Raw genomic sequence first — 26,287 nt, 5'->3', positions numbered from 1 at the left:
TTTTCAATCCCCCCAGCCAGTCTACGTCTTTTGGTTAGCACATTTAATCCATTTACATTTAAGGTAATTATCGATATGTGTATTTCTATTGCCATTTTCTTAATCGTTTTGGGTTTGTCTTTTTCTTCCCCTCCTCTTTTGTTCCCTCTATTGTGGTTTGAGTACCATCTATAGTGTTGTGTTTGGGTTGCTTTTCCTTTTGTATGTGTGTCTGTCTATTGTAGTTTTGGTGTTTGCTGTTCTCATGAGGTTTTGATATAACAGTACATATATGTACAAGATTTTTTGTTTGTTTTTTGGTTTTTAAGTTGCTAGTCTTTTTCCCACCTAGAGGAGTTCCTTTAGCATTTGTTGCAAAGCTAGTCTGGTAGTATTGAATTCTCTTAGCTTTTGCTTATCTAAAACTTTTGATTTCTCTGTCAAATCTGAACTGGAGCCTCACCAGGTAGAGTATTCTTTGTTGTAGAGTCTTCCTTTTCATCACTTTAAATATATCATGCCACTCCCTTCTGGCTTGCAAAATTTCTGCTGAGAAATCAGCTGATAACCTTATGGGCTTTCCCTTGTATGTTATTTGTCATTTTTTTCCCTTGTTGCCTTTAATATTTTATCTTTGTCTTTCATTTTTGTCAGCTTAATTACAATGTGTCTTGGCATGTTCTTCCTTGGGTTTATCCTACCTGGGACTCTCTGCACTTCCTGGACTTGGTTGACTGTTTCCTTTCCCATGCTAGGAAAGTTTGCAGTTATTATCTCTTCACTTATTTTCTCATATCCTTTCTCTTCTCTCTTCTCCTTCTGAGACCCGTATAATGTGAATGTTGGTGCATTTAATGTTGTCCAAGAGATCCCTTAGGCTGTCTTCATTCCCTTTTATTCTTTTTTCTTTATTCTGTTCTGCAGCAGTGATTATCACCATTCTGTCTTTTAGGTCACTTATTCATTCTTCTGCCTCAATTATTCTGCTATTGATTCTTGTGGCATATTTTTCATTTCAGTTATTGTATTCTTCTCTGTTTGTTCTTTAATTCTTCTAGGCCTTTGTTGAACATATCTTGCATCTTCTCAGTCTTTGCCTCCATTCTTTTTCCAAGATCCTGGATCATCTTCACTATAATTACTTAGAATTCTTTTTCTGGAAGGTTGCCTATTTCTTCTTCATTTGGTTGTTTTTCTGGAGTTTTATCTTGTTCCTTCATCTATGACATAATCCTCTGCATTTTCATTTTAACTCTCTGTGATTGAGGTTTTTGTTCTGGAGGCTGCAGTTGTAGTTCTTCTTGCTTCTGCTCTAAATAAGTCCTTGCCAACAGCCTGGCAGAAAGAACATGGGGGTCTTGCAGAGGGTTCCTGGGCAGGACCCAGCAAAGAGCAGCAGACAGCACACATGCTACCTGGGTAAGAGTTTTAAAGTACCTATGTTGTTCTCTTTTTCTCACTCCTTGAGCAAGTGGCTCTAACCTGGGTCCCTTTGCCTCACAAGACGTCATCAGCCTTCTGCATCCCTGTTGCAGCCTAGGAACCCTGTGGGTGGGCCCCATGGAGACAAAGATGTCTTCCTCCCTTCCTCAGGAACCTTCTCACTCTCCCCTGGATGTGTTTTCCTCTAGAAATATTGAAATTGATGTAAGTGCCATGCAACAAATAAAGCAAAATACTCATATTATTTATTTGACTCCCAAACTTGACTTTGGAATTCCATAGAAATAATTGTGGAAAATAGGCACTATTGTGAGAGGGAAGAAATCCCTAAATCTCAGATCACTTGTTGAGACACCACAGGCTGAAACTGACAACCTTACACGTCAGGAACACACCAGTTCCCAAGGCCAAAGTTATTATTCACTGTCTTATTCACAGTCACTTATTATTCACAGTCTTATTCACTGATGAATCCCCAAATGCCTAGAATTGGGTCTGGCCCTAGTGAGTGCTTGAAATTTTCTGAGGGAAGCAGAGAAGGGGAGTATTTCATGGTGTAAACAGGGCAAGTGCTGAAACACAAGGGATTTCTCCTCCAGAGAGGAAGATGAGGCAGAAATCATCCCTCCTCCAATGGTAGAGAATAGGGAAGGGCAGGGTAGGTCTGCTGGGAGGGTCTTCCTCATCAGCAGATGGGGAGGGGCAGCAGAGGCCAGAGAATGCAACTGAGAGTCCCCTCACTTCCCCTGAACCCCAGAGGGGGGCAAGGACATGCTGCAGAAACCAGCAACATGATCTGAGAAGAGCGTCAGTGACAAAGAGAAAAAGTTTAAAGCTTGAGTTGAACTTTTGTGTCCATTTCAGATGTTTTACCACACTTGGTGGTTCTTTTGCCCTTGCCATTTGCCAAGGTCCCCAGGTGGCAGACAGTCCTACTCTTGACCCTGTTAGGGGTGTAAAAGTCCCAGATTGGGTCTGTTCCAACACCCTTGTAAGACTTGCCCTGGAGTAGGTTCATAATCCTATTGTGAGAATCCTGGTGAGATATATAGAGTACCCTTCTCAGAACATTGATTTTAATTCCATGTGATAAAGTACTAGGATTACAAAGGAGACTAATGATCCTGAAATTGGTGTTGAAATAATTTTTAAAATCTGTCAACAGTGACATATGTGCTTCCTCAAAATTAAGCAGCAAGATCTAGTGGAAAATATAAAACTATCATAATTTCAAAGTGGTGATAAACATAAATGATATTTTGAGAGATCTCCAACAGCTTTATAGTTGTTAGAGGAAACACTGACTGAAACTGTCCACGCTGGCTGGGCACCATAGTAACCATCTGTCTGAGTTATTTTACAACAGGAGGCCTGGTAAGGAACACAGAACTAATATGCCACCACCAGCTGGAAGAATTCAAGAAAGGTCAGAAGGAGATGCCATGTGTCCTACCACCTCCCAGAATCATCCTCGCTGAAGTGCATGCACCACCAGGAAGGACCCTAAGTCAGAATGATAGACCGAAGACAACCCAGAAACCAGTCCTGTCACCATAAAAACTGAGACTGTGAGCCACATGGCAGAGCAGCCTTCCTGGGTTCCCTGACACCCCTGCTCTCTGCCAAGGCTCCCCTTCCCAATAAAGGACGCCTCATCTGTCTTGTTTTGTCAGCACATGTGTCTCCTCAGACAGTTCATTTCTAAGTGATAGACAAAAGCCTACTCTTCGGCCCTGGAAGGTATGATGTGAAAATAGCTGTGACTCCATCCAGAAATAAATCCGCACACTTATGGTCAACAAAGGAGGCAAAAATATACAACAAAGGAGGCAAGAATGTACAACAAAGAAAAGACAGTCTCATCAATAAGTTGTTGACTAAAAAAGTATGCATGACCTAAAAGTTGAGAGTTCTGTTTTATTCAGCAGACATACTGAGGAGTTCAATCCCAGGAGCAGCATTTCAAGGAACTGCTCCGAGGAGCAAAGGAGGGGAGCCAAAATATATAGAAGTTTTGCAACCAAGGGCAGGTAGTCTGAACATCAAATTATTATCATTAATTAAAGAAAACCAGATATCTCAAGTTAAGGAATTTAGTCCTTTTCTGTATACGAGAAGATACAAGAGTCTGGGCTCACTGGAATCATTCCTTTGCTGTGCACCTAAGCTATCTGGGGCCAGGATCCTGTGTTTTCTTATTTTGAGTTTCCCCAGGGCTCACCATTGGGAATGGCTGCAGGCCGATGGCAGCTAGATGGCAGGAATTCTTTGTTTCTTTCCTGAGTTCCCACAGTACTCAATGGCTCACAATGGAGGGCTGCAATCACTTCTGACTGTGACATTGTTTGTTTATTGACATGACAAGAAACATTTTATTTCTCAAAGTGGTGCTGGGAAAACTGAACAACTACATGTAAGAGAATGCAATTAGAATATACTCTCACACCACACACAAAAATAAACTCAAAATGGATTAAAGATCTAAATGTAAGATCAGAAACCATGAAATTCCTAGCAGAAAACATAGGCAGAACACTCTGACATAAATCACAGCAATATTTTTTTAGATCTATCTCTTAAAGTGGAGGAAATAAAAGAAAAACTAAACTAATGGGACCTAATTAAACTTAAAACTTTTGCACAACGATGGAAATCATCAACAAATGAAAAGACAATCTACAGAAATGGAAAAAGTATTTCCAAATGATATGACTGACAAGAGGTTAACATCCAAAATATACGAATAGCTCATGCAACTCAACAACAATAAAAAGACAAATAATTTAAAAATGGGCAGAAGACTTGAATAGACATTTTTCCGAAGAGGACATGGAAATGGTTAACAGGCACAGGAAAAGATGCTCATCCTCAGGGAAATGCAAATCAAAACAATCAGGAAATATCACCACACCTGTCAGAATGGGTATCATCAAAAAGAACACAAACGATGGCAAGGATGTGGAGGAAAGGGAACCTTCATACACTGTAGTAAGAATGTCAATTTGTGCAGCCTTTGTGGAAAACAGTATGGAGGTTTTTCCAAAAACTACCATATAATTCCTGGGTCTTATCTTAAAAAAAAAAAAAAAAAAAACACTAATTCAAAAAGATACATGCACTCCAATGTCCATCACAGCATTATTTACAATTGCCAAGATGTAGAAGCATCCTAAGTGTCCATCAACAGATGAATGGATAAAGAAGATGTGGTCTATATACACAATGGAATCCTTCTCAATCATAAAAAAGAATAAAATCTTGCCATTTGTAGCAACACAGATGGACTTGGAGGGTATTATGCTAAGTGAAGGGCATCCCTGGTGGCTCAGACAGTAAAGAATCTGCCTGCAGTGTGGAAGAACTGGGTTTGATCCTTGGGTCAGAAAGATCCCCTGGAGAAGGGAATGGCTACCTATTCCAGTACTCTTGCCTGGAGAATTCCATAGACAGAGGTGACTGGTGGACTACAGTCCGTGGGATCGCAAAGAGTCAGACACAACTTTCACCTTTCTTTCATGCTAAGTGAATTAAGACAAACAGATATCATATATAAGTCAGATATATGATATCACTTACATGTGGAATCTGCAAAACACAACAAATGTGAATATAACAAAAGAAATAGACTCACAGATGTAGAGATCAAATTAGCGGTTACCTGTGAAGAGACGGATGGGGGGAGGGACAACATAGGGGAAGAGGATTAAGCTGCACAAACTATTATGTATGAAATGAGCTACAAGGATATATTCCACAATATAGGAAATATCGCCAATATTTTACAATAACCATAAGCGGAGCATAACCTTTACAATTGCGGATCACTGTACTGCACACCTATAACTCATATAATAGTGTACATCAACTATACTTCAATTTAAAAAGAAAAGAAAATATTTGTGACTTCTATTGGGGACAAAATCACACTTTTTTTTGTTTTAGGGAAATGCTAAATTTTGGTTTAAGGCAAGGAAAATAAAAATACAATGTTTTCCCCCATTCCTGTTCTCAGACCCACAAAATTCCATTCATGACTCTTGGAGTGCCAGGGACCTCAGGTTAAGAACAGAGCACACTGAGGACTGTGATCACCTTTCAGAGGCACACTGAAAGGTGGTTTCCAACCCAGCCAAATCTGCCCTTTTTGAAGCCAGGCAGCAGTGGGAAGAGCTGGTGAGCAAGCGAGCAGATGGTGCGAACAGGAACAGTTCATCAGAGTGGGCTCGGGACTTCCTTATCAGGATTCAGATTCAGACTAATCTGAATGCCCATTGGTACCCTGGGAGTTTGTGTTTTAAGTATAATTCCTGGTGATAACTTTCACAAATATCCTATCATTTCCCCAGTGCCTGTCCCAACCAAGGACCCAAGATAGAGGGAAAGAACCCTGGGAAGCTCCTCACACCTCCCCTGGCTGGAGTGAAAGTGGCATCCCTGCCAGGAAATGAGCCAGCAGCTTCTGGCCCTTTCAGGGCCCCTTCGAGTGTAAGTGATGCCTGAAATGCGAGACCACAGCGCCTCTATGCAGAGAAACCTGAGCAGAGGACTGTGCAGCCGGATTGAAGGGCTGGGAACTCACCGCCTCCTGCTCCACCTCTCTCCCAAACTTCACCAGCCTCCACGTTCAATCTCAAACAAGCCAAGGAGCCTCGGCTACCAGGAAAGGAAGCCAACCACCATGAGAGCCCCAAAACACCCCAGGCCGAAGGTGTCCGTGGATGAGCGAGCCTTGTGAGCCCGCCTGGGGGCTGACAGAGCCCTGCAGACCATGAGCCATCAGCTAAAGGGCCGAGGGGAGGAAGGTGAGCTTATCCTCATCTCTGCAGAGCCCCTTCCCAGGTATCCTGGGCCGCAGAGGGCAGGGAAGCAGACGGGATGTTTTGCGGGACCCAGGTTTGAGTTGCAGGGCCTGCCACTTGCTTGCTGAGCAACTTCAGTCTGGTTATCCAAACTCTCCCTGCCTCATCCATGAGCAAAGGCAGCGATAGCCTCCTTGAAGGGCTGTTGGAGGGATTAAAAACAGCCTTGTGCCTGCTTTAAAGTTGACTGACAGAGGCCATCTGTGCCCACCGGGCTCATTCAGCCTCCCCTGCCTTGGTAACAGTCGCCCTTCCTTAGCAATCCTCTCCACAGATTTCCCTTTCTCTCTGTGGTTGTGGAGATGTTCTGACCTCGCGAGTTTCCAGGGTGCCAGAGAAATGTCAGAACGAGGGCTCCTGGAGCTTGTGGAGCTAAACAATTGGAGCCCAGATCCCTCGGATAGGGATCAACCTGCTAAGGGTCCTTGTGGTGAGATGGGCAGTGTAGGGAAGGGCACTCTCCAGAGGTCAGCCATTCACACCTGTTCCATCTCTTACAGGAGGAGGTGGCACGAGGGGGCAGGCAAGGAGCGGCTCTCTGGGCACAGGTGAGAAGGGGTGAGGTATCCTGGGGAGCTGAAAGTCTAGCCATCCACTCAACCTTCTCTTCCACCCTCCTGCTTCCTGCCTTCCCCCCACTCACTGTAAGGAGCCCTCCCAAGGCAGGTATAATAGTTTAATTGGGGAGGAGGTTGAGGGCTGCTCAGAGAGGGCCTGCCCTCAGCCCCGAGAGTCAAGGGACAGGCCCAGAGTGAGTGACACTGAGTTGAGCCTCAAAGATCAGTGAACATTCACCAGCTTGTGGGGTCGGGATGCCATTCCAGGCAGCCAGTAGGGAGTGAAGCCTGAGCTCACACCCAGGCACCCTGACTCCAGAGGACAAGCTCTCACCCTCACAAAGCGCCAGCAGCAGTGGGTCACCTTCCCATCTGAAATGCGGACACAGCTCCTCTGTGAGACAGTGAGAGGTTTACCCAGAGGGGACAACCTGCTCCAGGAGGAGCTGAAGTCACAGGTGGAAAGCCCTCCAATGCCATCAAGGGAGCTTGAGCCACACTCAGGGGTCAGGCATCCTGCACTTCAGGTCAGGAGACATGTGGTTATGGTACGTTTTCTCCTCCTTGCATCCCAGGCAGGGCCCTGCTTGTAGGTGAGGAAGCAGAGTCTCAGGAAGTAATGGACTTCTTGGGGGAGGATGTTGGGAGAGATTCCCCTCCTCATTCCCAGGAGAAGAACATGTCCTGACCCCATGCTGGCACACGGAGCATAGGGAGCTGGCCCCAGGATCTACCCCATTGCATCTGCCAACCCCTTCCCTCCTGCACCTACTACTCACCACTACTTGGGGCCTGAGCCCTTGGTGAGGCAGTCCAAAATGGGGTGGGGGGTACACCCAAGAGCAGGGTATATAGCAGAGCTATGACTCTGGGCAGAGAGAGGCTATGGAGGCACCACACGTCTCAACACTCCTTCCTGCCCCCGGAGCTGCCACATGGCCACTGTCCCTCCTCCCCACCCCACCTCCTCCCTGTCTAGTCTTCCCATCCCCCCAGAGTGTCAGGAGTGAGTGTGAGAAAGAGCACAGTATCCCGGTGGGGCTGGATGAGGCCCTCTCCTCATGGAGGGTCCAAGCCCTTGGTAACACTGTGTTGATGCCGGTCTGGCCCACATTCCATTTCCCTGCTCTCTTCTGATTTCTGTCCATTCTCCTCCCATCCCAACTCCCCCTCTGCCCCCCTGAAGAGGTGGGCCTTGTAGGGGCCACCTGTGGGCAAATGGTCCTGCAATGCAAAGTCATTTTGCCTAAAACACAAACCTTTTTCTACTGAAATATGCCACATACACATCTCTCCCCCCTTGCCATTTTCCCTTGTGCAGAGAAAAAAGGAATTGAGTCAAAATTTTCACTTCAGGGATGCCAGTGGTCAAGGCATGCAGTGAAGTTAAATAACGGGAATTCATTCAATGAACTGGAACCCAATTACATAAAGATTTCCATTTTAAATCTCCTCTGGAGTGGCCTCTGAGGGACCCAAATCCTACTCCTTCAGCTTCTGTTCTACAAGAAGGAAAAAATATGTCTGAGAACACAAAGTGTGTTTCTCAAAATAATTACAATTTTTTATTCCATCCATCAAAAAAGAGGGTCAGGATTCTCCCTTCTCTTGTATCCTTTGGTGAACATACTTAACTGTGAGGAACTGGAGGGTGAGCCAGACCCACTAGGTCTCCCGGCTTCTCTATTTTCCTTTCAGCCTATTTTTCGTTCTGAATTTTTCACTTGAGTCAGGTGCATAAACGTGAGGAGGACTGTTAAGTGTAAGTGAGTGCATTCAGGGCTTGGAGGTCTTCCTAATGTGACAGCTGCTCTCCTAGCTCCTAAATTATGCATTATGTGAAGTCTATTGAAAACTGACTATGAAAGAAAAACTGAAGCAGTTTGCTTTCTGTGAAAAAAAGGTTAGAGAAGACTGAAAGGCAAATTCTGGCTTGCTTTCCACATGAATTTCATTCAGTTGGGAAATGAGATTACATTAGGAATTACAGTTTGGAAAAAATTTATGAACCCTCTAGTTATGTCTACAATGCTTGGAAGAATGCCTGGGACAGTTCATTACTGAAGAGAAAACCAATTCCTAGCTAACTGAGGATACACAGTTCAGAAGAGAACACAAACATATATTGACTTTCTTATCCAGTCTTTTCAACCAAGACTGGAAGCAGTCTTGGATGAATCATTAATCCCTTGCCCCCCTGTCTCTGTTCCTCTGCCCTCTCTGAGAGCAGAGCTCAGTTCTAGAACTCTTCCCTGAGATCACCACTGTGGTGACACACACTTTTTCACACTCCTTCCCACATCTTTGGGAAGAGTAGATTTGTTTCTGTCCAAAGCGTTGCCAAGCACAGCAAAGAGCATCTGTAGGACAAACCCATCTTTCACTGGCCAGTGCTGACCAGCTTCCTACCTTGATGAGTTATTATTACACCTAAACAATTTGTTGTCACATTGTCTTACCCAAAACCCTCTTCCCCTAAGAGGTGAGAAGGAGAAGAGGTTAGGGCAGGAGTGGGTGAAGAAAACCTTCCTGCCACGCATGTGATTGTCTATCTTTGAGTCTGTAACTAGCACTCGGTACTTTTCAGTGTGTTTACATCAGGTGTCTCCACCCTCAGCACCCTCTTCAGTGCTGCTGTCATGATCCTTTGATGTGATCATATCTGGTAGATGCTCCAGAGTTATATTCTCTCCCTGTAGATTTCCCCCTGCTCCCACAGGTATGCATTGCTCTCTGGGCAACCTCCTCTCCCCATTGTCCCTGCCGCAGCATCAGTCATAACCAAGACTCAGCTCTGCCCTGGTCACCTACACCTCCAGACTGCTTGGCCTTTTCACTGGGGCCCTTTAAACCCCCATTTCCTCTGCCTGGAATCTGCCCACTTCACCACCAGCTCTCTCTATTTCCACCCCTTTCTTCTCTTGACAAACCCTTGTTCATCCTTCAAGATTCAGGGAAAACATCAGTTCTTTGTGAAACATTTTCAACCATCCTAGCCATAATGCATCACTCTTCCTCTATATTTTCAAGATCTTTTTTCCTTTAGTTCATCTTTTATTCCTTCTTTTTAAAAGATATTTACCCAAATTATTGTCAAGAGCTGGCTCCCTAAATATCATCAACACAGTCTGTTGATAAGACAAAACTGATTTAATGCTTACAGCAAGCAAAGTCTTGACAATATCTCACAGAAGGAAAATAAGGTCAGAATTTATTAAGAAATAAAAGTTTGGTTTAGGATAGGACTTTCAAAATGAGGGCTTAATTAGGATTGGGTAAGAATCACAGTAAAACAGTCCACAACAAACAGCAAAGCCAGGATTTTGAATCAAAGCATCAAAAGGATCTTAGGGGGCAAATTAGAGTCTGTGATGCTTTCTGCTGAAGAGCTGATGGGTGTCTGAGAAAATTCTATAATGAGCAATCAAGCCATTTTCCAGGCAGTATATTCCTGGAAAAAGAGTCATGCTAATGAAGACAGAAGCATAGCACAACGTCATCTTCATACAGACACTAAGGTGTAGTTTGATTTCTCTGTGTGCAGGCTGAGTGTGAGGAAATGGTTTCAGTTCTTCAGCCTGAATTGAAGGACTAGCCACTAATAGCTGAGAGTATCAGCCCAGATCTGCACTACTGTGTAAGGTGTCATAATTGTGTGTCAAGTATCTGCTGATGGTCCTTTCAACCTGTGTGTCTGTCGGGTTTTCCAGTTCTTTCTGATGGAGGACGCTTTGCTGGATCATTTGACACACAGCAGCTGTGCAACAGCTTCAAAGCTCTGGATTAAGAGGATTGTGGCCAGAGTTTGTATAGCTCACTTGTCAGGCAGGAGCCAAGTGCTCAGACTGAACAAGAGAACAGATCTCATGCCCAACATGAGGAGGAGTACACAGAACTATACATGGGGCCGTTAGGCATGTTACCCAGCTTTCTGATATCTTCATTTACTTCCTGGATCTTTTCAGTAATGTTCAAGATCTCTGAGTGGTCTGTAGGAATGCGAGTACAACATTCTTTCACATAACCTCTCATTCTGAACCTCTCTGGAGGTTCCAGTCTTGGGGGCACTCTGTGAGTCCTATAGCTTTTCCTCTCTGTGTTAGCATGTAAGGTTCATCGTACTATCTGGGCTTCTTGTAAAGTATGAAATGAAGAGTTCTGAAGAGAGAAGAGGGGAATTCAGAATTCCTATAGAGTAGTTAGGGTTTCAGTTCTGGAATCAGGGCCACTGTTTGTCCTTTTTCAGTGAAACTACCAACTGATCTCTTTTTCCTAGCAGACAAACCAATGGGCCAAAATGGACCTTGGGTAATGTCAGAGGTGATCTTGAGAGTAGGGATTAGTGTACCAATGTAACAAGTTCCTGTCCAATTTGTGGGTAGCAGCTAGTAGACTTCTGTGCCAGATTCAATACCAGTCATTGGGAGTTGCCCACTAATCTGGTTTTGGCCAAATATTCCTAAGGGATTATCAAATAATGCTGTAAAATTTTGACACCATTCATGAAGAGTAGTCTGGTGTCAGGCAGTGAATTTTGTAGTATCAAAGATCATTGGCTGGGGGGGTGGGGAAGTGTCAAAAGAAAAATGATATATCTTAACTTGTAACATCTATGAGTATGAGATACTCCCCTGCCACTACCTGTTCCCTGATCCCCTTCCAAGTTCTATTTCAGTGAAAGTTCAGTTGCAAAGACTAGTTATCACGAAAGGACCCCAAGTATTGTTTCCACAGAGGCAGGATTTCTGGCCACTTTGCCTGCTGTGGAGTTTGCCAACTAAAAAGTGAGTCCAACTACCTAGGAAATAAACTGATTTTTTACAACGAACTGGGTCCAAGCAAAGCTGGTTGGTTCCCAAGAGAAGCTGGCATTTTCACCAGTTCATGGGTAGATTGTAGCTGATATGAGAGTCATGGGCTTCCCAGGTAGCTCAGTGGTAAAGAAGCCGCCTGAAAAATACAGGAGATGCAGGTTTGATCCCTAGATCAGGAATATCCCCTGGAGGAGGAAACGGCAACCCACTCCAGTGTTCTTGCCTGGGAAATCTCAAGGGGACAGAGGAGCCTGGAGGAATATAGTTCATGGGGTCACAAAAGAGTTGGACATGACCGAACGTCTAAACAACAGCAACATGGGAGTCATACCAAGGAAGGATAAGGATGCAAACAGCAATATTAGAAATAGGGATTATAAAGAACACAGTGAAATGTAGACTTAAGTCTACATAAGAGGAGTAGAACATAGGTAAAGGAACAGAAAGCCGAGGAGCACAGGTTATAAAGTAACAATCTGGGATCTTGTGCCACGGATCTTGGGCACAGCTGTCTACGTCCAAAGGCTGTCTGCTTCAGGATGTTTCCTGAGAACCCTCAGGCTGAGGTCACCAGTAAGGACAGTCTTCCAATAATTTGAGCATGGTTTATGTCTCTTGAGTTGAAGGACATGAATCTAAGAATCAAACTGCTTAAGCATTTCATTACTGTGCTAGTTGTTAACAGTACCTGACAGAGTCCTTCCAGACAGGGTTCTGAGAAAGTAGAAACCTCTACAAAGCTTTTTTTGTATAAAATAGAAATTCTGGCCCACAGCTGAGGTTTCAAGGAAGCTTTGGGGATACAAATAGTATCTGGAGATAACAGAGACGTAAAACGGCTAGGTTAACTTTTAACCATCAAAAGTGAAATAGTTCATAGCAATAATGAAATTGACAAGGGTTTGGTTGCTTCCATAGCACACAGAACAAACACAGTTAAGGCAATCTTTGAACAAAATATCTATAATGATTAAGTATGTTTTTATAAACAATGAACATTATGTCAGATTTATAGATGGTTGAACAGATAAAGATATGTCTTTATAGATAAAAATATCTTGAAGTATAATACATAATTTAAAACATATACACACATACCAAGACATACCAAGCATGTAAGAAAAATATTTCAAGATTATATCAAGTAAAGAGATTTTGTAAATTTGGAGCAGGTCCTAAGCATCTGTATTTTAATGAAACTCCATAGATAAGGCTGATGTTCATCTCCAGTTGAATACTGGAGGCAGATGAAGCACTGACCTTTAAAAGTTAGATTCAAAATTTTAAATTGTTATCAAATAAACATCTTAAATGATAACTGAATTGTGACTGATAATTATAATACTGCCTATCAGGAGAAAATCATCACCAGGACTCTGATTAATAGGAACAAATCATGGCAGAAAAGTCACTGACAAATCTCTAGGAGCAGCCCATAGAGCATACAATTGCTGAAATATTTATTAACGTTTGACTTTACCAGTTTAACCTAGAAAAGTCTCAGCATCTGTTCTGATTGACACCTCTTCCCATGAAACTCCAAATAACTCCAGTAACATATCAAATAACCTTAATAGCTTCTGGTACATCTCTTTTTTAGGAAATGGAAGAGCAAGTCTTTGTGACTTCCCAGGGCCGTCTGGGAAGTCACAAAGATAGTTTTAGATACAAAAGATATTCTGAAAGTAGTTTTACTTCATTTTACACTTCCAAATCAGTCTTAGGAAGAAAAATGAAATAAAAAGTTTTCAGATTTGATGGGAATTCCCTGGTGATCCAGTGGTTAGAACTCAGCACTTTCACTGCCGTGGGCCCAGGTTCAGTCCTTGGTCAGGGAACTGAGATCCAGCAAGCCGCGCAGTACAGCCACACACACACACAAAAATAGGATTTGAATGCAAGATAGGACCATGGGTGCCTTGGAAACAGTATTTGGCTATTTAGTTGAAAGTGACAAAAAGACTTCAAAAATATATATATACTTAGAAGGTAATGTGATCACCTACAAGAACCTTGGCACTTTCAAAAATGACGAAGCTTTTTTTCCCCTAAATAACCAAAGCCATAATGAAATCAAGACAAAACACAGATAATTATTGGGGGAAGACTCAGAATCTTTGCTATATAGGCAGATAAGTGATGGGAGGATCCTTTATATTGTAAACGAAGGCAACAAACAGTAAACAATAAAAATAAACAGAAACAAGCCCATCAAAATTGAGCAGATTTTGTTAGAATTTTAACACGCTTAATAGCTTCTCAGACTCATTATTTACTCATCTATAATCCGAGGCCAATAAAATTCACTTTCCATGAAGCTTCTCTTATTTTCTATATCCATTCAGGTTTTGCCCTTCACCATGCTCCTTTCTCTCTGCAACAACCTGTGATTTCATTTTAGGACAAACATATTCCTTTTCCCTTAACAAAAGTACATTTCTTTACTTTGCATACAGAGCTGTACCTTTCTGTCAGAACGTATCATAGTAGAGTCTCACTGAGTTATAACCCTTAACTGAAGAAGCTTTTGTTTCACAAAACAAGCTGGGAAGATGGAGACTTGTCAGGTGTCACACATCAGCACTTTAGATGAGCAGAACTCATGAGTACACATAACACAACTTTCTACAAACTCAACCCACACATAATTTTCAAAGGGAAAGGAATGTACATGTTCATTTATAGACACGAAGCTATCACTTCTATGTAACATATTTTTTAAAAAGAAGCAGAAGTATATATACTTAAAATGATGGTGATGTTTAGTCACTAAGTCCTGTCCAACTTTTGCACCCCCGTGGACTGTAGCCTGCCAGGCTCCTCTGTCCATAGGATTCTCCAGGCAAGAATACTGGAGTGGGTTGCCATTTCCTTCTCCAGGGGATCTTTCCGACCCAGGGACTGAACCTGGGTCTTCTGCACTGCAGGCAGATTCTTTACAGACTGAGCTATAAAGGAAGCCCATACTTAAAATAATGCTTAGCAATCATGGACAGAGGAGCCTGGCGGGCTATGGTCCATAGGGTTGTGAAGAGTTGAACACAACTGAAGCGATTTAGCATGTAGCACAATCAATGTTTTGGAATTCCATCTTATTTAGAATGAGCTGAGCATTCAATGAATATTCATTAATTCCCCTTAATATCAGTCCAAAGTTTCAAGAGACCTATAGATCTTGGAATTTTTTTAATTAACTAATTAATTATATGTTTGGTGCTGGGTCTTTGTTGCTGCCTTCAGGCTCTCTCTAGTTGCAGGGGGCAGGGGCTACTCTCTACTTGCAGTGCACAGACTTCTCACTGTGGTGGCTTCTTCTTGTTGCGGAGCACTGGCTGTTCAACACACAGGCCTCAGTAGTTATGGATCATGGGCTTAGTTGCCCTGCAATATGGGGAATCTTTCCAGACCAGGGGCCAAACCCATGTCTCTGCATTGGCAACCCCTAGATCTTGGAAATTAATCTTGCAGCTGAGATACTATAAAATATAAATACTATTGAAATCAAATGTTCATAATAATGAATCAATTAAGCACAAATTTAGGTACTTCATAATTTTAAACATGATGCAGAAATAATGCTGAAAAAACGAGGTCCATTGGAGGAGTGAATGACAAACCCCTCCAGTGGTTGTCTCAAGAACCCCACGAACAGTATAAAAAGGCAAAAAGATATGACACCGAAAGATGAGCTTCCCAGGTTGGAAGGTGCTCAATATGCTACTGGGGAGGAGTGGAGCACAAATCAGTGAACTAAAATGGACAGGAATGGACAAATTTAATTCAGATGATCATTATGTCTACTACTGTGGGCAAAAATCCCATAAAGGAAGTGAAGTAACGCTTATAGTCAACAAAAGAGTTGGAAATACAATACTTGGGTGCAATCTCAACAATGACAGAATGATCTCAGTTCATTTCCAAGCAAACCATTCAACATCATGGTAATCCAAGTCTATGCTCCAACTACTCTAATACCTAAGCTGAAGCTGACTGGTTCTATGAAGACCTATCAAGACCTTCTAGAACTAATGCAAAAAAAGATGTCCTTTTCATCATAGGGAATTGGAATGCAAAAGTAGGAAGTCAAGAGATACCTAGAGTAACAGGCAACTCCGGCCTTGGACTACAAAATGAAGCAGGACAAAGGCTAACAGAGTTTTGTCAAGAGAGCATGATGGTTATAGCAAACACCCTTTTTCAACAACACAAGAGATGACTCTACATGTGGACATCACTCAATACCAAAATCAGATTAATTATATTATTTGCAGCTGAAGATGGAGAAGTTCTAAACAGTCAGCAAAAACAAGACTTGGAGCTGACTATGGTTCAGATCATCAGCTCCATATAGCAAAATTCTGGCTTAAATTGAAGAAAGTAGGGAAAACCACAAGCTCACTTACATATGACTCAAATCAAATCTCATATGATTCAGTGAAGGTGACAGATAGATTCAAGGGATTAGATCTGATAGACAGGGTGCCTGAAGAACTATGAATGGAGGTTTATAACACTGTACAGGAGGCAGTGACCAAAATCATCCCAAAGAAAAAGAAATGCATGAAGGCAAAGTAGTGGTCTGAGGAGGCTTTACAAGTAGCCGAGGGAAGAACAGAAGTGAAAAGCAAGGGAGAAAGGGAAGGATATACCCAACTGAATGCAGAGTTTAACATAAAAGCAAAAATAGATAAGAAGGCCTTCTTCAATGAACAATGCAAAGAAATAGAGGAAAACAATAGGATGGAGAAGACTAGAGATCTCTTCAAGAAAACTGGAGATATCAAACAAACATTTCATGCAAGGATGGGCATGATAAAGGACAGAAACAGTAAGGATCTAACAGAGGCAGAAGAGATTGAGAAGAGATGGCAAGAATACACAGAAGAATTATACAAAAAGGTCTTAATAACCTGAATAACCATGATGGTGTGGTTATTCACCTAGAGTCAGACATCCTGGAGTATGAAGTCAAGTGGGTCTTAGGAAGCATTGCTGTGAACAAAGCTAGTGGAGGTGATGGAATTCCAGTTGAGCTATTTCAAATCCTAAAAGATGATGCTGTTAAAGTGTTGCACTCAATATGTCAGTAAATTCGGAAAACCCAGCAGTGGCCACTGAAGAGGAAAAAGTTAGTTTTCATCCCAACCCTAAATAAGGGCAGTGCTAAAGAATGTTCTAATTACCAGACAGTTTTGCTCATTTCCCATGCTAGTAAGGTTATGCTCAAAATCCTTCAAGCTAGGCTTTAGCAGTACTTGAATCAAGAACTTCCAGATGTACAAGCTGAGTTTAGAAAAGGCAGAGGAATACGAGATCAAATTGCCAAGATTTGTTGGATCATAGAGAAAGCAAGGGAATTCCAGAGAAACAGCTACTTCTGTCTCATTGATTATGGTAAAACCTTTCACTGTGTGGATCACAACAAACTGTGGAAAATTCCTTAAGAGATGGGAATACCAGACCATCTTACCTATCTCCTGAGAAACCTGTATGAGGATCAAGAAGCAACAGTAAGAAACTTACGTGGAATGGACTGGTTCAAAATCAGGAAAAGAGTACAAGTCTGTATATTGTCACTCTGTTTAACTTCTATGCAGAGTATATCATGTGAAATGCTGGGCTGGATGAATCACAAGCTGGAATCAAGACTGCTGGAAGAAATATGAACAACCTCAGATTTGCAGATGATACCACTCTAATGGCAGAAAGTGAAGAGGCACTAAAGAGCCTCTTGATGAGGGTGAAAGAGGAGAGTGAAAAAGCTGGCTTGAAATTCACTATTCAAAAAACAAAGATCATGGCATCCAGCCCTATGGCTTCATGGCAGATAGAAGGGATAAAAGTAGAAGCTGTGACAGATTTTCTCTTCTTGGGCTCCAAAATCACTGAAGATGGTGACTGCAGCTATGAAATTAAAAGATGCTTGCTTCTTAGAAGGAAAGCTATGACAAACCTGGACAGTGTATTAAAAAACAAAGATAGCACTTTGCCAACAAAGGTCCATATAATCAAAGCTACATTTTTTCCAGCAGTCATGTAGGAGTGAGAGTAGGACCATAAAGAAGGCTGAGTGCCAAAGAATTGATGCTTTCAAATTGTGGTGCTGGAGAAGACTTTTTAGAGTCCCGTGGATATCAAGATCAAACTAGTCAGTCTTAGAGGAAATCAACCCCTAATACTCATTGGAAGGACTGATGCTGAAGCTGAAGCTCCATTACTTGGGCCACCTGATGTGAAGAGCTGACTCAGTGGAAAAATCCTTGATGCTGGGAAAGATTGAAGGCAAAAGGAGAAGAGGGCAGCGAGGATGAGATGTTGGATAGCATCACCAACTCAATGGGCATGAACTTGGGCAAACTCCAGGAGATAGTGAGGGACAGGGAAGCCTAGCATGCTGCAGTCCATGGGATTGCAAAGAGTTGGACACAACTTAGTGATTGAACAACAACAGAAATAATGCTAGCATATTTAATCAATGAACCAATTTTAGTTTAGGAAGAACCTAAGTAGAATAAAGTTGCAATATTGTATTATATTTAATGCTGAAAAATCAAAGAAGACATATTTGTTCTTATTATGCCAGAAGTATTAAACTAATTCCCCTGGAGTAGGAAATGGCAACCCACTCCAGTAATCTTGCCTGGAAAATTCTATGGATAGAAAAATCTGGCAGGCCACAGTCCATAGAATCACGAGTTGGACACAACTCAGTGGCTGAGCATGCACACACACGTGCATTAAATTAATTCATTTGCCAAATGCTTATTACTTCCTAGGATTTTTTGGAATATTTAATTCATATAAATACATTGATATCTTACGAACCAATCGAATGAGCTCCTTTATTTTACTATTACTCATTCACTCATTTATGACTGCACTGCATCTTCAGTGCCGCTTGTGCACTTTCTCTTGTGGTGCCTGAACTCTAAGGCTTGCAGACTTCAGAAGTTGTGGCTTACAGGCTCTAGAGAGCAGGCTGAGTAGTGATGCACAGGCTTAGTTGCCCAGTGGCAAGTGGAATCTTCCCAGACCAGGGATCAAACTCATATCACCTGCATTGGCAGGTGGATTCTTAACCACTGGACCACCAGGAAAGTCCCTCCTACAAATTTTAATGTTTTATTTTCATTTAAATTTAGTTCAAAGTATTTTAAAATTTCTCTTCAGACTTCTTTATCCCATATGTTATTTAAAAGTGTTTTGTTCTATCTTCAATCATTTTGGTATTTTTTAAGTTATCTTTCTCTTAGGGATTTTTAATTTAGTTCCATTGTGATCTGACAGCATATTTTGAGTAATTTCTATTCTTTTAAATTTGTTAACTTATGTTTATGGGCCAGAATGTTGCCTATCTTGGTAAGTTCTTCAAGAAGAGTGTATGTTCTGCTGTTGTTGGATGAAATGTTTTATAAATGTCAACTCGCTTCACTTGATTGGCGGTGCTGTTCAATTCAATTATGTCCTTACTGATCTTCTGCCGGCTGTATCTTTCAGTTACTGGTAGATGTGTGTTGAAGTCTCCAGCTGTAATGGTGGATTTGTCCATTTCTCCTTGCAGTTTTATCAGATTTTGCCTCACATATTTAGGTGCTCTGTTGTTAGGTGCATAGATATGAGAGATGGTTATGTCGTCTTGGAGAACCAACCTGTTTATTAGTTTTTTACACTTTTTATTTTGTATTGGGGTATAGTCAGTTAACAAACAGTGTTGTCACAGCTTCAGATGAACAGCAAAGGGACTCAGCCATGCATATATATATATATATATATATCCATTCTCCCCCAAATCCCGCTAATGCCCTACTTTATCCCTAGTAACTTTCCCTGCTCTGAAATCTGTGTTGTCTGAAATTAGTACAGTTATTCTAGCTTTCTTTTGGTTACTTGTTAGCATGATATTTTTTCTCCATTCCTTTACTTTTAGTCTATATGTGTCTTTATATTAAGTGGATTTCTTCTAGACAACATATAGTTGTCTTTTTTTAATTCACTCTGACAATCTGTGTCTTTAATTGCTATATTTAGACCATTGACAACACTTACCATATTTGTTGCTGTTTTCTATTCATTGCCCTTGTTTTTTGTTCCTATTCTTGTCTTCCACTCTTTTTTCTGCATTTTGTGGTTTTGATTGAGCATTTTATATGACTCCAGTTTCTTTCCTTTGTAGCATATCAATTACATTTCTTTTTCACTTTTTTTTGGTGGTCGTAGAGTTTGCAATATACAGTTAGGACAAAGTCAAGTCCACTTTCAAACAAAACTATACCTCTTCTTGGGTAGTGCAGGTACTTTATGACAGTGTTCCCAATTCCTTCTCTCATCTCTTTAACACTGTTGTCATTCATTTCACTTACCTATTAGCTATGATCATCTAATATATTGTTGCTATTATTATTTTAAACAAACTCATCTGTTAGATTAAGAATAAGAAAAATAAAATATTTTACATGTCCTTTGTTCCTTCTTAAGTGCTCTTTTTTTATGACCTATGTCATTTTCTTTCTCTCTGAAGAACTTAACCTTTTTTGCAAGGTAAACTGACTCAACTTTTGTTTGTCTGAGAAAGCCTATTTCTCCTTTATGTATGAAGAATAATTTTGTTTAATACAAGATTAGGCTGTGGGGCTTTTTATTCCTTTTATTGCTTTAAAATATTTCACCTCACTCTCTTCTTCCTTGTGTGGTTTCTGAAGAGAAATCTAATGTAATTCTTATTTTTCCTCCTCTATAGGTAAAATGAGTTTTTTTCTTCCTCTCTCTGGCTTCTTTCAAGATTTTCTCTTTGTCTTTGATTCTCTGTAGTTTTAATACAATATGCTTTTATATTGAAGCATATTGGCACTTGTTCTTCCTGTTATTTTCTGAGCTTCCTGCATCTGTGGTTTGGTGGTTGTCATTGATTTTGGACATTTTTCAGCCATTATTGCTTTAAATAGTTCTATTTTTGTCTCTCTTTCTTCCCTTCTGGTATCCGCATTACTCTATGTTACACATTTAGTAATTGTCTCACAATTCTTGTGATATTTTGTTCTATCTTTTTTATCCTTTTTCCCTCTTTGCTTTTCAGTTTGGAAAGTTTCTATTGATGTATCTTTCACTCAACTGATTTTTTCCCTTGACTATGAAAAGTCTACTACTGAACCCATCAAAGGTATCCTTCATCTCCGTTACGGCGTTTTTTGTTCTTATCCTTTCCTTTTGATTCTTCTCAAAAGTTTGAATCTCTCTGCTAACATTCAGTTCAGTTCAGTTCAGTCACTTAGTCATCTTCGACTCTTTGAGACCCCATGAATCACAGCATGCCAGGCGTCCATGTCCATCCATCACCAACTCCCGGAGTTCACTCAGATTCACGTCCATCGAGTCCGTGATGCCATCCAGCCATCTCATCCTCTGTCATCCCCTTCTCCTCCTGCCCTCAATCCCTCCCAGCATCAGAGTCTTTTCCAATGAGTCAACTCTTCACATGAGGTGGCCAAAGTACTGGAGTTTCAGCTTTAGCATCATTCGTTCAAGAAATCCCAGGGCTGATCTCCTTCAGAATGGACTGGTTGGATCTCCTTGCAGTCCGAGGGACACTCAAGAGTCTTCTCCAACACCACAGTTCAAAAGCATCAGTTTTTCAGTGCTCAGCCTTCTTCACAGTCCAACTCTCATATCCATACATGACTACTGAAAAAACCATAGCTTTGACTAGACGGACCTTAGTCGGCAAAGTAATGTCTCTGCTTTTGAATATGCTATCTAGGTTGGTCATAACTTTTCTTCCAAGGAGTAAGCCTCTTTTAATTTCATGGCTGCAGTCACCATCTGCAGTGATTTTGGAGCCCAAAAAAATAAAGTCTGACACTGTTTCCACTGTTTCCCCATCTATTTCCCATGAAGTGATGGGACCAGATGTCAAGATCTTCGTTTTCTGAATGTTGAGCTTTAAGCCAACTTTTTCACTCTCCTCTTTCACTTTCATCAAGAGGCTTTTTAGTTCCTCTTCACTTTCTGCCATAAGGGTGGTGTCATCTGCATATCTGAGGTTATTGATATTTCTCCTGGCAATCATGATTCCAGCTTCTGTTTCTTCCAGTCCAGCATTTCTCATGATGTACTCTGCATATAAGTTAAATAAGCAGGGTGACAATATACAGCCTTGACATACTCCTTTTCCTCTTTGGAATCAGTCTGTTGTTTCATGTCCAGTTCTAACTGTTGCTTCCTGACCTGCATATAGGTTTCTCAAGAGGCAGGTCAGGTGGTCTGGTATTCCCATCTGTCTCAGAATTTTCCGCAGTTTATTGTGATCCACACAGTCAAAGGCTTTTGGCATAGTCAATAAAGCAGAAATAGATGTTTTTCTGGAATTCTCTTGCTTTTTCCATGATCCAGCGGATGCTGGCAATTTGATCTTTGGTTCCTCTGCCTTTTCTAAAGCCAGCTTGAACATCTGGAAGTTCACAGTTCACGTATTGCTGAAGCCTGGCTTGGAGAATTTTGAGCATTACTTTACTAGCATGTGAGATGAGTGCAATTGTGTGGTAGTTTGAGCATTCTTTGGCATTGCCTTTCTTTGGGATTGGAATGAAAACTGACCTTTTCCAGTCCTGTGGCCACTGCTGAGTTTTCCAAATTTGCTGGCATATTGGGTGCAGCACTTTCACAGCATCATCTTTCAGGATTTGAAATAGCTCAACTGGAATTCCATCACCTCCACTAGCTTTGTTCATAGTGATGCTTTCTAAGGCCCACTTGACTTCACATTCCAGGATGTCTGGCTCTAGATGAGTGATCACACCATCGTGATTATCCGGGTCATGAAGATCTTTTTTGTATAGTTCTGTGTATTCTTGCCACCTCTTCTTAATATCTTCTGCTCTGTTAGGTCCATACCATTTCTGTCCTTTATCGAGCCCATCTTTGCATGAAACGTTCCCTTGGTATCTCTACTTTTCTTGAAGAGATCTCTAGTCTTTCCCATTCTGTTCTTTTCCTCTATTTCTTTGCATTGATCACTGAAGAAGGCTTTCTTATCTCTTCTTGCTGTTCTTTGGAACTCTGCATTCAGATGCTTACATCTTTCCTTTTCTCCTTTGCTTTTTGCTTCTCTTCTTTTCATAGCTATTTGTAAAGCCTCCCCAGACAGCCATTTTGCTTTTTGCATTTCTTTTCCATGGGGATGGTCTTGATCCCTGTCTCCTGTACAATGTCACGAACCTCATTCCATAGTTCATCAGGCACTCTATCTATCAGATCTAGGCCCTTAAATCTATTTCTCACTTCCACTGTATAATCATAAGGGATTTGATTTAGGTCATACCTGAATGGTCTAGCAGTTTTCCCTACTTTCTTCAATTTCAGTCTGAATTTGGTAATAAGGAGTTCATGATCTCAGCCACAGTCAGCTCCTGGTCTTGTTTTTGCTGACTGTATAGAGCTTCTCCATCTTTGGCTGCAAAGAATATAATCAGTCTGATTTCGGTGTTGACCATCTGGTGATGTCCATGTGTAGAGTCTTCGCTTGTGTTGTTGGAAGAGGGTGTTTGCTATGACCAGTGCCTTTTCTTGGGAAAACTCTATTAATCTTTGCCCTGCTTCATTGCGCATTCCAAGGCCAAATTTGCATATTAATCATAGTTATTCTTAAATTCTTGGTCTGATAATTCTAAAATCTCTGCCATATCTGAGTCTAATTCTGATATTTTCTCTGTCTCTATAAATTTTTTTTTTTTTGCCTCTTAGTGTGCCTTGTAATGTTTGTTGAGAGTCAGCATGATGTACTGGGTAAAAGGAATTGAGGTAAATAGGCCTTTAGCATGAGGTTTTATTTTTGTCTGGCTAGGTGTTAGACCGTGTTCATTGTTCACTGTAGTTGTAGGTGTAAGAGAACTCAATTTCCTTTAGTGTTCTTGTTCTTGTCTCTCCAGATGTTTTGAGTTTACTTGGGAACTCCTTTTTATTTTAGTCTGAGCCTTGCAGTTCTTTCCATTGTCATCTCCTCTCATTATATCAGAGTCCTGTTGATGTAGTGGTGAGATAAGGGGCAGGGGAAGTCCTATAATCTTGAGACTAGATTTCAGTCTTTCGTGAGCCTGTGTCTCTAGGCTGTGACCTTCACAAATGTTTCTCAGCCTTCTTCTGCTAGCCTTCAGTGAGACTAATTATCTAGAGGTCTGGAGTGGGGTACTTCCCTTCCTCCTGGTCAGTTAAACTGGTAAACTCTGGTCAGTTAGGCTCACTCTGGGAAAATAGTTTCCCTGGAGCCTAAGTGTAAGGGAAAAACTCAATTTTTTCTTTCCCACGTAGGGAAATACCCAATTCTTCCCTACTGTGAGTTTCTTCCCTGTCTGTCTCCTTGATCACTTACACAGAATATTTCACTTCTGACATTTCACCAGATGTGTGGATATTTTTCCTTATAACAAACAATTCTCTATGACATTAGCTGGGTGTCCCACAATATAAGTCAATTCTGACACTACCTACCCAAAGATAGCATCAGACCCCACACTCATTTCCTCAAGACTACAACCCACTTCAGACACCAATCACAAGCCCAGGTGCTTCTGACCAACTAGCTATAGATGAAAGGTTCCAAAGACCCCCTCCTTGTGTTCAGTTAATTTGCTAGTGTAGCTCACAGTTCAGTTCAGTTCAGTCGCTCAGTCGTGTCCGACTCTTTGCGACCCCATGAATTGCAGCACACCAGGCCTCCCTGTTCATCACCAACTCCCGGAGTTTACTCAGACTCATGTCCATCGAGTCTGTGATGCCATCCAGCCATCTCATCCTCAGCCGTCCCCTTCTCCTCCTGCCCTCAATCCCTCCCAGCATCAGAGTCTTTTCCAATGAGTCAACTCTTCGCATGAGGTGGCCAAAGTAATGGAGTTTCAGCGTTAGCATCATTCCTTCCAAAGAAATCCCAGGGTTGATCTCCTTCAGAATGGACTGGTTGGATCTCCTTGCTCACAGAACTCAGAGAAATTTTTATTTACATTTACTAATTTACTAAGGGACGTGATAAAGAATGGGCTTCCCTGGTGACTCAGATGGTAAATCTGACTGCCAGTGCAGGAGATGTGGGTTTGATCCCTGGGTCAGGAAGACCCCCTGGAGAAGGGAATAGCTACCCACTCCATTATTCTTGCTTGAAGAATTCCACGGACAGAAGAGCCTAGTGAGCTACAGTCCGTGGGGTCACCAAGAGTCAGACACGACAGAGCGACTAACACCACAACAGCATGGTGGAGAGTGTGCTCTCCAGGGTACTAGTGGTAAAGGAAAAGTTAGCCACTCAGTCGTGTCGGACGCTTTGTGACCCCACGGACTGTAGCCTGCCAGGCTCCTCTACCCATGGAATTCTCCAGGCAAGAATACTGGAATGGGTTGCCATTCCCTTCTCCAGAGATATTCCCAACCCTGTGATCGAACCGAGGTCTCCCACACTGAAAGTGAAGTCGCTCAGTCATGTGCGACTCTTTGTGACCCCATGGACTGTAGCCTACCAGGATCCTCCATCCATTGATTTTTCCAGGCAAGAGTACTGGAGTGGGTGGCCATTTCCTTCTCCAACACTACAGGCAGATTTTTTGCCATCTGAGCCACCAGGAAAGCCTGCTAAAGAATCTGCCTGCTAATTCAGGAGACATAAGAGATGCAGTTTTGATCCCTATGTCAAGAACATCCCCTGGAGGAGGGCATGGCAACCCACTCCAGTTTTGCCTGGAGAATCCCATGGACAGAGGAGCCTGGCAGGCTACAGTCTAGAGGGTCACAAAAAGTTGGACACAACTGAAACAACTTAACATGCATGCACATGATAAAGAACACAGATGAAGAGATACAGACAGCAAGTCTTGGAGTTGGGGTATGTCACCCTCCTGGTCTGTGGATGTGTTTACTCATCTGGAAGCTCTCCAAATCCACTGTTACTGGAATTTTATGGAGACTTCCTCACATAGACATTAGCAATTTTTACCTTCCTTTCTAGCCCCTCTCCCAGCTCTTGAGGATGGGAGTGGGGTGGGGATGACAATTCCAAGCTTCTAATCATGGAGTGGTTTTTCTGGTGATCAGCCCCCACCTAGCCATTCAGGAGCCCTCCAGAGTCACGTCTTTAGAACAATAGATGCTCCTAGTGCTTTTAGGGTTTTACAGAGATTTTAGGACCTCTCTGCGGGAAAGTGGGGACAGAGACCAATACACATTCCCCATTATCTCACAATAGGCCTTTGTTAAAGAAAACACTCTTTCTTAAAGAGAACACTTTGTTAAAGAGAGACACTCTGAGTTATTTTTCATATTTTAAAGTAATAACATTCTCCTCCCCCTGCTGGAAGCACCAGGGATTTTTCTCCAGTCTCCACAGTGAGAACCTGTTAGGGCTCCCAGGAGGTAAAACTCATTTAAGTGTGCCCTCTAGGGAAAGGAGAAAAGGAAAGATATACCCATTTGAATGCAGAGTTCCAAAGAATAGGAAGGAGAGATAAGAAAGTCTTCCTCAGTGATCAATGCAAAGAAATAGAGGAAAACAATAGAATGGGAAAGGCTAGAGATCTCTTCAAGAAAATTAGAGATACCAAGGGAACATTTCAGGCAAATATGGGCACAATAAAGGACAGAAATAGTATGGACCTAACAG

The 26,287-nt window shown here is 41.9% G+C and overlaps 1 protein-coding gene across 1 annotated transcript in view; it reads left to right on the top strand.

Annotated features, from left to right (window-relative positions):
• The first annotated feature begins 6,190 nt into the window (after window positions 1-6,190).
• TMC2 (transmembrane channel like 2) overlaps window positions 6,191-26,287 on the top strand; it is a 100,847-nt gene continuing 80,750 nt past the window's right edge. Inside the window, exon 1 of the mRNA XM_052650431.1 lies at window positions 6,191-6,224. Coding sequence (XP_052506391.1) covers window positions 6,191-6,224 — 34 coding nt within the window. The remainder of the gene's footprint in view (window positions 6,225-26,287) is intronic.

Source organism: Budorcas taxicolor, chromosome 13 (genome assembly GCF_023091745.1).
Source record: "Budorcas taxicolor isolate Tak-1 chromosome 13, Takin1.1, whole genome shotgun sequence".
Classification (NCBI taxonomy): domain Eukaryota; kingdom Metazoa; phylum Chordata; class Mammalia; order Artiodactyla; family Bovidae; genus Budorcas; species Budorcas taxicolor.
The sequence above is the reverse complement of the archived record's forward strand: the minus strand, read 5'-3'. Positions and strand labels throughout refer to the sequence as shown.